Raw genomic sequence first — 14295 nt, 5'->3', positions numbered from 1 at the left:
ATATAATCTTACTGAAGGAAGAAAAAGTCTCAAGTCTTTGATCTAGGATTTATCACAGACCTGGTGTAATGGCAAATACTTCATAAAATATCTATCATCTATTGCCACTGTAGAGACTTCCTTAATCAATGCAATCTTTCCACAATTTATAATCTTAGATAATTTTCTGAATCACTGATTGGCCCAGAGATTTAAGTTCTTAAAAATCAGCTTGTGTCATAGTTAGGACTCAAACTTAGGTCTTCCAGACTCCACTGCTAGCTTCCTGTCTACTGTACTATACTGCTTCTCATAAACTGCATAATTTCTATTCCAAGATGAATAAGGACTCTTAACAAGATAGAGGATTTAAATTTTGTTAAGCTCATTTCATCTCCTTTAACTAGAAGGAAATTCTGCATTTTGCAACACAATTGGCAACTAGGTTTGACATACAACATGCTTTTTAAAGCTCATATTATTCTTTACAAGATGAACTAGTTTTTCTTGTAGCAACATTCTTCTCACTCCAACCCCAAAATCCATAAAGAAAATCTCCCGTTTTACATTACCTGTTTTGCTTTCTGCTATGGGGAAGTGATGCTTTAACTTAACCCTGTCCTCCTATATCTGCTCATCTGCCAAAAACTTATGGAATTTTGTAAAAGAAATGTTGACAACCTCTTTCACACTAGCACATATGGCAACCCCAAATCTTCAACCTTTTCACACAGGAAAGAAGCAATAATTTATCTACTTCTGTACTTAAGCTGCTTACTTCCTTTTATCTGTGTGTTCATGTTAACTCATCAAGCTTTCATGGACTCCTGATTCTACCACATAATGAAAAAATGTGTGTTCACACTAAAATATATTCAGACTTTTTAGGTTTCAAGTATATATCTTACTAGGATAAATTCCACTAAGAGGAAACAGAATTTATTTGACCCTTTATAATTTATCTCTAAACATAGAAAATGATAGTTTAAATAGGTAATTATCTGCAAAACTATCTTATCATTTTTAATACATTGTGGATTATCAATTTATAAATATACTTAAAATTTCCCAGAGAATAAACTTAATAAAAATACTCATCACATTGGTGTGAATCAAGATTTAACTTTTTATTGAACTTCTGCTTTACATATTTGCTGTGTATTCTGTGTGTTTGAGGATAGATTTATTTTTTTTTTTTTTTGGTTTTGGTATTAGCAGAACATGAAATCATTAGTGAGTTGCAGCCACATTTCTTTCCAAAACAAGTTAATTCCATCAAAGTGTGTTAGTTAGTCCATTCTTCCACATATGTATAAGACTTTTGTATTTTTTCTTTTTTACTCCACCCAGAATCTAACTAAGATGGCAAAACTTTTAAAATTAAACCTATTCAAATACAGACAAAGAAAACTGTCTACTGTAAGGCTAACACCTTTTTTTTTTGTTTTTAATATAAATTTGTTCGGATGAACCAGGCACAGAAATAGTTTGTATGCACAATACTGCAAAGCCATTTATCAATCCTCTTCCAAACTAGTCATTTTATACATTCATAATTCAAACATTCATTCTGGAAATTTTCAGCACACAGAGAAACTGATTTCTTTCAATCAGTCTTCAAAAAGATCTAAAAGTTAGCGGGGCTCTAAACTGCAATGTAGAACTGTAATTATTTTAACTTTAACTATACGATATTATTTTTCCTTCTTCCTTTCCACTATATATTCAAAGGCTGAGATCATATTGAAGAAAAAACTACTTCAGTGGAATCTAGAACACTCTCAACTACACAGACGAGTGCTATGATGAAGCATTAGTATCTAAAACCTCAGATTCATTACTTAATGTATATCCCGTTAGGTGTCTATCATCAAACTATCATCAATAGTAGATTGAGAAAACAATAGTTAGGGTCCCTGTTTCAATCATATCAATTTTGTTGTAACAATAAGCATACCAAGAAACATTTGGCAAATTTTTCTAAACTATTAACCACAAATTCTCAAATTACCTCTTTTAATCTGTCACTTTTTATATTTTCATCACTTATCCTTCTCCTTACTTGCATATTTAACTTAAAGTAAATAATTCTACTTAAACTTAATGTGGTTAAATGTTTATCATATCTTTTTTTAAAATTACTAAAAACACAATTCTGAAATCTCCTTTTGATTATACATTATACTTAAAATCACTGCTATGGACAAATGAAATTCTTCTTTTATTCCAGAATGAGCTGTTGATGTTATGAAAATTCTTTCCCTCAGCCTATTTTCTACTATAAAGATTAAGAATATGAAGTAGACATATCTAATCTGTAGTAGATTAGTAACCATGCTTGTTCCACATAGGTATGGCAATAGGTCCCTGAGGTGCCCTTTCAACAACGACAAACTCATCAGGATTGCCATATGCCTCATAGTGGATCAACAAGTCTTGTATTGCACGTTCCTCAACCTAAAGAGGGGAAACAAAGAAAAAATTAAATTCTTAAGTTAAAAAGTGTAGAAATCAAGTAGAAAGAACTACTGCCAACTCTGTAATGATCACTTTTTTAAACAATGGAGTCAGAATAAAGACAAATTTTTAAGGGTATAGGCTTTTTGAAGACAGGCTCTATCTAGTTTCTCTTTTACACATTTCCTTGCATATAATAATCATTTGGTGAATTAAGTTGAAAGTATTTTCATTAGAGAAAAAGAAAAAACTTATTATTATTTAAAGTTTCTAAGTGAGATATATATATATATATATGTATGTATGTATGTGTGTGTATATATATATATATATATATATATATATATATATATATATCAAATGTCCTTCCATGAATATTAATATTAGGGGATACAGTTTTGTTTTTAATGTTTTTAACACTTTAATTTGGCATTCAAATCTGAGGGAATGCTTCTACTTACAAAATAATAATTTCCTGAAGAATTAATGGAAAGCTTTGATTTGTTCTATTACCTGGATCAGAGCCAATGGTTTTTCTCGAATTCTGTTAAGAGCTGCCTCTTGTTGTAGCTCTTCCTCCACAATAGCTGCAAAAGTAACAGGAGCATTCACAGGAGGGGCAGTCAGTGATGAGGACAGCCAAGGACTGCAAGAGAAAAACTGTTGTGAATTTTCATTTATCATATCAAAATATGTTCTTCGGGGACAGGCAACTTCATCCAAGTCTTAGAGTCAGAGATCTAACTGCAAGTCTTCTATTTGACACATACTGGTTGTGTGACCCTGGAGTATTCACTTAATCATGCAGTACATTTAAGCACTCTAAGACTATTAGCTACAAAGAAGGTGTTAGTAAATTTACACTGGAAGAGGGAGCTCCATATCCAGCATTCCCCAATACCAATGAAATTACTGGTCATAATGTTACTACAAACTACTAATAATAATAATAGTAATGATAATAAATGCAATAGCAGCTAACATTTATATCTAAAGTTTTACAGAGCTGGGCCTAAGTCCAGCGCGAATTTAGGGTTCAAATCTGGCTTCAGACACTTATGAGTTGTGTGATCCTGGGCAAGTCACTTAACCCTGTTTACTTCAGTTTCTCATCTGTAAGATAAGTTGAAGAAGGAAATGACAAATTCCTCCAGTATCTTTACCAATAAAATCCCAAATGCAGTCATAAAGACTCAGACACAACTGAAAAACAACTGAAGCAAGGTTGAAAAGCAAACAGGTCCAATCTCTAACCTTATGTAATATACTGCTCTTTATCAGGGTTTTATTAATACTAATACTTTTAAATATTTTCACGAAATAAACAAGCTGGAACATTTTTTTTTTAACTGCTTCAAAAGTGATGAGGTAGGAGACAGAAAAGACTATGGGGCAACATGGATTATAAGGCTATCAGCCAGAAAAGAAAACTAAAGAGAAATCATGAAATGGAGAGTATTAAAACATACTTTGTCCTTTCTATGGTTAGTTAGCATCACAAGTTTGGAGGATCTAAGAAACAGAAACAGTTAACTCAACCTTACTTGGAACTCTCTATTAGAGGCAAATCTGAAGTATGGTCACCTTCAGGTCCTGAGTTATTTCGTGTTGAATATCTACAAAACAAATACCAAAAGCAGGAATATATATATATATATATATCAGAAATTCTATGTCAATGAGAAAGGGAACAAATCACTAAAATAACCTCCAGAAAATCAAACATCTATAGAATCAGAAAATTATATAATACCACCCTCTCATTTTATAAAGAAACTAAGGCCGAAAAAGTCATATGAAATGACATGTCTAACATATATAAATAAAGTTAGTGGTGGCAGAGCTATGACAACTACCAGTGAAATGTGCTTTATATTATACAACTTTGCCTTCTCATTGAAATTTGATTGAGAAAGCCAACAAAAGAAAACATACTTTCTTATTACCTTTATATGTAAAGATATCACTGAAGGTTCTACAAAAAAACAGTTATTAAACTCTTAAAGCACTGAAAGAAATTGATAATCATAATTTTTTTTGCTAGTACTACTTATATGCATAGTAATGTGATACATTTTCTATTTCGTTGTCTCATCATGTCATAAAGATGACACTAAGTTCTTAGCTTCATAGATTAACAGTCCTGAAAGAGACTTTGGAGGTCATTTGGCCCAACTCCTTCATTTTACAGATGAGAAAATTAAAGTGCCAAAAGGTTAGTAGTAAGTAGTAGAGAGTCTTCTGTCTCCCAATGTAATGTTTTTTTAATTGCAGCAAACTGTTTCCAAGATAATAACCAAAGAAATGAAAGCAATAGCAAATCTTCTATTAATGATAATGATGCTAATAAAATTAATGGAGAGTATTTATATAGCACTTTAAGGTTTGCAAAGCTCTTTACATAAATTATTTCATTTCATCCTCAAAATGATCTTGTGAAGTAGGAGTTATCTTCCTTTTGCAGAGGAAACTGAACCAGATAATATTTAAGTTACATACTCAAGGATATAACTACTAAACGTCTGGGACTGGTTTTGAGTCTTCTCAACTTTAAGTCCAGTCCTCCATTCACTCTGGTTTTGTTCATGTTTCCTAAGTTCTCCATATAGTATGGTTCTGATAGTATTCAATTTCCTATATGTTGTTGTTGTTTAGTTGAGTCCAATTCTTTCTGATCCCATTTGAGATTTTCTTGTCAAAGATACTAGGATGATTTGCCGTTGTATAGATTGGGGAAACTGAGGCAAACAGAGTTAAGTGACTTGCCCAGGGTCACATAACTAGTAAGTCTTTTCAAGTCCAGGCCTGGCACCCTATTGACTGTACCACCTAGTTGAACCATTCAAAATAGCATAGTCTAAATTAGGATAGCGCCCCCCCCCCCCCCCATCCTATTTACTTTTTAGGCATGCTCTGGCATGTCCATGTCCCTAGTGAGATACAGTGAATCAAAATTATTCCATTCTCCAGAAATGATCTGACCAATGGAAAGGTAGAAGGGACTGCAACTTCCCTTGCTCTCGATACTATTTCTATTAATGTAGTATATACACACATATGCATGTAGCTAGATCACATTCTGGACCTAGTGAACAGTCAACTAAAACTTGAAGTCATTTTTTGTTTTTAAAATAAAATACTGTTGGGTCACTTTCCCACCATATTGCCAACTATTGCCACTGGCTGATCAGTTAATCTGCCAAAATAGTCTGTCACTCTCTAAGGGATACCAGAATGTTACCAAACCAATTATAATTACCAAAAAAGGCAATACAAACAATTACAAATTAACCAATAGGATGTGTACTACTGTAAAAGCCATTTGGTTAGTTGACACACTTTCAACATTTGGAAGAGATGAACAACAAGGAAATCACAAATAATTTTCCAAGACACAAACCTACCATAAGCTATACACTATTTTTAATCGTCTAAAATTTATTCATAGATATTAAAGATTCTCAATCTACAATTACATAATTTTTTAAATGCACTTTCAACCAAAACTTTAAATTGTTTTATTGTTACTTAACAATAAATATTATTCTTCCACTAAACTGCTATGTTGCCTTACAAAAATGCCCCAGTGTTGTTAAAGGCTAATACAAGTGGAATACAAGCTTTACTTTATAGGAACAAGTCCTATTAAACCAAAAGGAAATCGAAAGGACAAGCCTTGAAGAATTTTTTTTCCAACTATGTAAACTTTGGAAATTGTCCACTCCTGCACACTTTGAAATCAACATTTATTAAATCTTGAATCTTTTAAAAATGTTCAAGTAATTTATTATTACTTTATTATTATTTTATATTTATAAGTATTTATTAATCATTACATTTAGAGAAGCTAATGCTAACAAAAACAGTTTTCACAAACACTGATAATCTCCTTAAAGTTCTAGTCTTTTAAAAATAAAAGTCAAAAAAAGAGTTTAATAGTCAAAATTTTAAAGTACATAACCTGCTTTTTCTTCAAATTGATTCACACTATAATAAAACTTGTGGCCTAGATTTTTAGAAATTAATGATTAACTATACACAAACAAATTATAAGTGGAAGAATCAAATAATTTTTTCCCCTTTTTCCTCACTAAGTGGTTTCCATTGCTAATTAGAAATTCAAAAACCATTTTTCCCAAAAGACTTTAAAAATGAATGTCAAGACAAGGGAGGAAAAAGCCTACTTAAGTTAGCAACTACTTTGAGGCAGACATGCACAACTGTTTTTACTAAAAGTTTAAGCTTGACTCCACGTTATATTTATTAAAAAATTAAGATCTATACCACCATCTACCAAGTAGATTTTAGAATCTTAACATAAATGTCAGATAGAAAAATTTGTGCAAAAGAGAATGCTGAAGATTTTAAAATATTTATCAACTAAAAATTTGTAAGAATAAATGAAAATTGCAGATTCATCTAAAATACATAAGAACACTATGATATTCTTAAAACTTTATTAGTACTGAAAAAATCATGTTTTCTACAACAAGATCAGAAATTCAGGTCATTTGTGGAATTTCCTGATTTTTTTTTCTAAAATGGAAAAAAATGAATTATTATTTGTTATGTTATCTCATTTCCAACTAATTATCCACTATTTCCCTACTTAAACCTTTTATATTTCAGCTTGAATGATTTACTCATTGTCAACCAAATATGCTATAAACATATAAACAGATTTATTTTTTTATGCTTTTGCTTTTTTGATGACCTGGAATACTTTCCAGTCTCTTTTCCATTTCTTGAAGTCCTTCCCTTTCTTTTCAGGTCAAATGAACTAATTACCTATAAACTACTCATCTGGCAGCACTTATCACATGATCTTTGTGCTGTTTTTTTGTACTGCTGTCACATAATGTAAGCTTTCTAATCATTTTTTAATTTATGTTTTTAAGTATTATATTGATATCTAACTTGTTAAATTTGTTTTCCTTCCCTAAATAGACAAAGTGCTTTTAGAGCAGGGATCCTTGATTATACTTTTTGGTACCCTTTAAAAGGTTCTAGCACAATATTCTTCATAGGGCAATTCTTCAAAAAATCAATCAGTTTTCTTTAGACCCATTTATGTCAATATGTTGTATCTCAGTTAAGTCTGACTTTTCATGACCTGATGTGGAGTTTTCTTGGCAAAGATATTTGAGTGATTTATCATTTCCTTCTCCAGCTCATTTTATAGATGAGAAAACTGAGGCAAACTGAATTAAATGACTTGCCAAGGGTCATACAACCAGTGTCAAAGGCCAGATTTGAACTTAGGAAAAAGAGTTTTCCTAACTCTAAGCCTGGCACTCTTATCTATCCTCAACCACCTACCTGCCACTTATGTCACTATATTTGACAAGATAAACAAAACAAAATAATCCAACCTGTATGCTCCTCCTACTATTCCTGCATCTGTGTATACCATGTAATTTATTTAAAACAGCTCAACCACTGAATATCCAATAGATATAGATATAGACATAGATAGATATATCTATATCTATTATATATATAGATATATCTATCTATGTCTATATCTATATATATAATATTGTATTAGGTTTACTACAACAGCACAGAGTGCAAATTTATTTTCTAATATCACAGAATACAAATGTATTTTCTAAAGTTAAAAAAGCTATCAAATAAGTATTCACATAAAAGTAACAATAATTAATAGTCTTAATGCTATAGTATACTCTAGTAACCAATTTTAGAAGTATTTTGTCCCAATACCATTTAAACTAAAATTCTTAGATGTAATGCTATTTATTAAATTAAGAAAACTTCCAATGACAGTACTTAAAATTATGTAATAGTTAAATCAAAGAAAATATAAATAGTAATTTATATACATTAAAATCTGTTCTGAGAAATCCAAGTATTCACTCTATTTTTTAAAAAACATATGAAAACTTATTTCTTATAGCAGCAATACAATTCTAACATTTTTAATGCTTTTTACCATGAATTTTTTGGTGTGTAAACAATACACACAAACAATTTTCCTTGCACTGGATGGGCACAAGACTACTCAGTTTTCAAATGCAATATGACTGATGTAAAAAACTTGTGGTAAAACATGAGTAAGGATGGGAGAGGTGAGGAGATCCAAAAGAAATTAACCCATAATATTTAAAATCTTAAAGAATTAAAGGTTTTTTAATTTTGTTTTGTTTTGTTGACTAAAGGAGAGGGAAACTAGGAGCACTTTTCACAGAGAAGTCATGTATTTACTCATTTGATTGTACCATGACAACTAAATAGCTATTATGTTCATTTATAACCTTAAGAGTTCTCCATTAAAAAAAAAAAAAAATCTAAGTCATATGGAAGAAAGTAATCTGGGAAATTTGTACAAGATTAAATATATTACAGAGGAAGAAAAATTTTGCTTCCCCAGAAATCTTAAAAAAAGTAAAATAGAATTCTGGTGGTATGAGTGGAGATCCTTCTAGATGCAGGGGACATAGTGGACACAACTTCAAATCCCACCTTTGACATCTATCTAATCTTCAAGTCACTTGACTTCTCTGGGCCTCAATTTTCTCATTTATAAAGATCTAGTTGGACTCTAAGGTCAAATGAGCACTAATTCACTAATTATGGCTTAAGATATTTTAGTGAATCTTATCAGCAATCAGGCACTAGGGATACAAAGACAAAAATGAAACTGTCTATCTCACAAAGGCAATGAAGAGACAACATGTACAACGTATACACATAAGTATATACAAATAAATTGTTTTAAAGGAAATCTGGAAGTTCTAAGAAGAAGGATGAAATTCCTTTGAAGCACTGCAGACACCCTGCATGAAAGCCCTTATGTGCATAGTTGATAATTATGTCCATCTCATGCTGTTGAGAAACTTTTTTTAAACAGTGACTTGAACTTATTAAGAAAATGTGGGCATTTATTAGATTCTAGATACATCTAAGGACCTTAGAGTCCAAGTAGATCTTTTTTTTTCCTTAAATAATTGGGGGTAAGTGACTTGCTCAGGATCACACAGCCAGGAAGTGTTAAGTGTCTAAGGCCACATTTGAACTCGGGTCCTCCTGACTTCAGAGCTGGTACTCTATCCACTGCACCACTTAGCTGCCTGCTAAGTAGATCTTAATAAATGAGAAAACTGAGACTCAGAGAAGTCATGTGATTTGATTAAGGTTATATAGATGTCAGAGATGGGAAAAGATATCTGAATGAGAAAAAGCAAGACCAGTTTAACTGAAAAACAAGGTAAGAAAGACGGAGTAATGCACAATAAGGCTGAAAAGGTTATGTTAGACCCACATTTTAAATGTCAAATGGAGGAGTTTACATTTTGTTTGTTAGATAACCAATAAAACCAAGTTTTGTTGTAATCAGGCAGGTGAGCTTTGACTAATCACTTCTCTAAGATTTCATTTTCTCATCTGTAAAATGAATAGGTTGGAAGAGATGTTGCCTAAAGTCCCTTCTTCTAGTTTGAAATATTATAAATATGATTAACAATGGCTTTCTAAAATATCTTTCATTTGTTATAAATGTTACTTACATGTCAGAGCAAAGCTGTGTTCTATTGTATTCTAATATGGAAAAATTTTTCTAACAAGACTATATATATTTGACTATAGGTAAATTATCCTTCTGCATGTGAAACTTCATCCATGAAATATCAGGAAATGAAATTCAACAGTGAGAATGAGGAGAAGAAAGAAAACACTCAAGGACTGACAAAATTTTCTTAAAAATGAACATGAAAATGGCTCCTCTTCCTCCTAAATATGACATTTTCAAAACACAAAGATATGAAAGCTCTTGAAAACATTGCAGAACACAGGCAAATAGAATTCTGGAGTGAAAATTATAAATCATTATTCTATATTACCTTACAGATTTTAAAGCTTGAGAATCTTCAATTCCTTTAAAGCAAACTTTTTTGACATGATTTGTTGGAGTGTGATTTGTAACAGATTTTTTTTCTTCCAGTAAAAGATCCCAGAATGACTTGGATGAAGCAGAATTGAGAGAAGATGTCCTATGATAGAAGGTATATCAACATGTTGAGTTATTTTTTTAAAAACTACTTCAATGAAAACACAGGAGAATATGTTTCAGCAATATATAGAATGTGAAAATTCATAATGGTAATATTGACCTTTCATAATTATGTGCTTTTAAAAAGTGATTCAGTGATTCCAGCCCGCTCCTCCCCCCGCCCCCCCAAGGCAATTAGGGTTAAGTGACTTGACCAGAGTGACACAGTTAGGAAGGGTTAAGTGTCTAAGATCAGATGTGAACTCAGGTCTTTTTAACTTCAGGGCTAGTACTCTATCCACTGCGCCATCTAGCTGTCCCTGATTCAGTGATTTTTGTATTAAATGATGAATTCAAAGGAATCTCATAACTTCTAAAAAGTCAGCTGGCGAGTCATTAAGTATTAAACATCTACTATATTCTAGGTATTGTGCTAAGCACTGAGGTCACAAAGAAATGGAAAAAAAAATTCAGACATCATCTTTAGGGATACAAAAGGATTAGGAGACTTAAATGTAAAGAAACTTTAAAGCAATGGGAAAATCTCCAGCAAGACTGGATTCAAAATTCCAGTACAATTCTGTGTTTGGAAGAAGGGGGGGGAAAGTTTTTATGACTAAAGACAGGAACAAATGGATATAAGCAAAAAGAGCCTAAGACTAAAGTATATGTATTCTGATAAATTAATTTACCACAGTGAAGATATGAAGATGCTTACATATACATACACATATATATATATAATATATATATACACACATGTGAATATATTAATATAAACACACAAACACACATATCCTATATCTCCTTTCATTATTTCCTTTGATTCCCCTAGGTTTTTTTATTTCTCAAAATATATATTTATTAATAAAATTCTATAAAGTACCCATTGGTATATCATTAAAATTGTAAATTGAGTTTGGTAGTATAATGTTCCAAAGTTTTTAAAGTAACAGTATTCCATGGTGAAGATATGATAATGAGCATAATTTGAGAGTTTGGGGGCTGACCCCTACATAGATTACTGACTAAGTGATGTTTACAATGATGACTTTAAGTCATCAAGAGTCAATTTATATTCAGTATGAAGAAATCAGCTATATATGCCTTAGAAAATTTTCATCAGAAACAATTATAATTTAGAAAACTCTACTATTAAAAAACTCTACTATAAAAAAAAAAAGAATTCCACATAGCCAGTTGTATTGTAGCTGCCAGCATTTATCAAATAACAACTAAAAAATCAGCATTTATTTATCTAATGAGTATTTTATTTTGTCAACAAGTTTTTGAAAAATTTTGAATTCACAAACATACAGTATTTAAACAAAAAAAAAAACTTATTCTACCCAAAAAGAAAGTGACCATATATTTATAAGAAAATCTGAAGTGATGGAACAAACTATTTACAACCAATTTATCCTCTCATTCCCCCAGACCTAAATTATGGAAGTTCTGTACTGTTCTACACATATATTGGGCTGATTTTTTTATTACTATCCACCTTCTCTACTCTCCCTATATTTGTTAACACCATCTATCTTATTGTTCTTACTGAAAAAACCCTTGCAACAAAGGATGTCCCTAAAATCATAGTGCAGTTTTCTGTAAGCTTAAAGGGACAATAAGGCTTTAGGGACACTTCATATAGTCAAAAATACAAATGCAAAATTATTCTATTTTACTGATTTCAGTTTTTTTTTTGAACTAGAGTTTTTCTTTAGAAAATAGAATAAAAAGTTAACTAAATAAAGGGCATCAATTTAACATAAATCATCAAAATGTGAAATCCATAGTCTGAAGAAATCAGCCACTATGGATTAAAGGTAAACTCATAAATTACTTGGAGAACTTGACATAAGAAGTTCTCTGTAGTACCAATTCCTCTTTGATTAATTTTATGATTAAGTGAAAGTGAGGCATGAATTTTCACCTAATCACAACATAATCACCAAACCACAGTCCCACCTAAGAGACAATATAAAAGATGCAAAGATAAGAAAAATAACAAAAAGTATAATATCTATGGTTGTCTTGACTGCATTATTTTAATTTAAGTCCACACAATTAATAAATAAAGTCTTTTAAAAATATATGGGATTTTAGGTCTTTGAAGGAAAAATAAACAGTTCCATAACAAGTAGTAGCAAGCAGGTTTTCCTAAATAGAGAGAATAAAACCAAGGAAAATTCACTGTTTAAACAGTGAAAAATTGATTTGTCTGAAAGGCTTAGAACTAAATTTGTCAACTGATACAAAACTGTATTTAGTTCTTTAAGATATTCATAATTTGAAATCTTTCTTTGTAATCTGGGACAGACTGATCAATAGCTCTAAAGCTAAGAATAGATAATAGCTCACAGTTTTCAAAATCTTTAAGGTATATATTACATATATTATCTTACTTGATTCTCAAAACAACTCTGGTAGATAGGCAGTATTATTGGTATTATTTATAGATGAGATATGAAGTATTTTGAAGAGCCTACATAGATGATATTTTTTGAGTAGCATGTAAGGGAGGGAGGAGGATATTTAGTGATTGTTTAAGACTGATAAGACATTGTTTAAGTGAAAGCAAAATGATTAATGAAAAAGAGAATGCTGTACCTGAAATAAAATGGAGGATGATATGCAGTTTATAAAAACTTCTCTATCCCACTTTTAAAATCTTTTTTTTCCTATCAAAAAAAAAAAAAAAGCCAACAAGCCTTACAAAATTATTTCTCACCTGAGATATCGAAAATCTGTCTTGATTTTCTATTAATGAGTTGAAGGGTACAAGAGCAGATAGGACACTAAGTAGGCAACCAGATATCCTAGCTTTGGAGGTAGGGGGAGTTCTTATCCCTCAAAAAAAAAAAAAAAAAAAAAAAAGGAAGAGTAGCCAAAAAGTCAAGTTGGACTTGATCAAAGAGAAGCATGTGTGCCAATTCTGGCAATCTAGGTCTGACCTTAAAAATTATAGGTACATAGAACCATATATTTCCAATTTGTTCCTTTAAATACCATAGTGCTTATTCTTGCTACTGTTTCAACTACCTTTTTCTTTGCTATTAAAAAGAAGGAAGCAACTGCTAACCAGTCTGTGAATCAGAAAATTTTATTTTTGAACATGTAAGTCTTCCTCTGTCTTTCTCTTTCTACTATGAAATATGGGTATTTTAGTTAACAATGTGAAATTATTATTTGTCTTAAAGCCTCTGTATTAAAAACAAACTAAAAACTCCAAAGAAAATGTAGACCATCATTCCAATGAACATGTTGGGGGCAAAAGGATCAATGAAAAGTTCATCTGATATAAATTTTATCTGCCTTCAAAGAACCTAGCTTTATTTTTTTGTTATCCTTAGATCTTTAACAGGCAAAAAACAAACAAACAAAAACAAAAAACTAGAGGTTTCTTTTGGCAGAAAAATCTAAGTATGGTGTAAACTATACTGTGTCTTTAGTTAACCAGAAATAAGTGCCAGTAGTTTCTACCCTTTTGGCAGATATCAATGCCAGTAAAGCTGCTGAATTTCCAAGACAAGTATCTCATTTCCATGAAATACAAAAACTTCATAACTGTGTGCATTAAAGCACTCTACAGCCAAATTTCTTCTAAACAGTATTTTGGGAACTTGTGGCCAATGATCAGAACTCCCCCATTCTTCCAAAATCCAGATTTTAAGTCCAGTTTTTGCAAGGAACTTAATGGGAGTATTTTAGTCATTTTATTTGCAAAATCTAATCATGTTAACCAATTAGACTTAATTGCTGTTTGACAGACCACCTACTTTGAAGAGTACATGAGCTGTGAGACCTCTAACATGACTTTCTTTGGTGTAAGAGAGATGGCCAAATGACCA

General features: G+C 31.3%; 1 protein-coding gene across 3 annotated transcripts in view; it reads right to left on the bottom strand.

Annotated features, from left to right (window-relative positions):
- Nucleotides 1–1085: 1085 nt before the first annotated feature.
- Nucleotides 1086–14295, bottom strand: part of IBTK (inhibitor of Bruton tyrosine kinase) — an 85349-nt gene continuing 72139 nt past the window's right edge. For 2 of the 3 annotated variants that reach the window (XM_031964593.1, XM_031964592.1), the window contains 4 exons: nucleotides 10296–10445; nucleotides 3981–4052; nucleotides 2950–3082; nucleotides 1086–2436 (listed from right to left, as the gene is read on the bottom strand). In XM_031964593.1, the coding sequence (XP_031820453.1) occupies nucleotides 2305–2436; nucleotides 2950–3082; nucleotides 3981–4052; nucleotides 10296–10445 (487 nt within the window). In that variant the 3' untranslated portion in view covers nucleotides 1086–2304. The remainder of the gene's footprint in view (nucleotides 2437–2949; nucleotides 3083–3980; nucleotides 4053–10295; nucleotides 10446–14295) is intronic. The other variant, XM_031964594.1, reaches the window with a different exon arrangement.

This window comes from Sarcophilus harrisii, chromosome 4 (genome assembly GCF_902635505.1).
Source record: "Sarcophilus harrisii chromosome 4, mSarHar1.11, whole genome shotgun sequence".
Taxonomy (NCBI): domain Eukaryota; kingdom Metazoa; phylum Chordata; class Mammalia; order Dasyuromorphia; family Dasyuridae; genus Sarcophilus; species Sarcophilus harrisii.
Note: the sequence above shows the minus strand (reverse complement) of the source record. Positions and strands in the feature narration are given on the sequence as shown.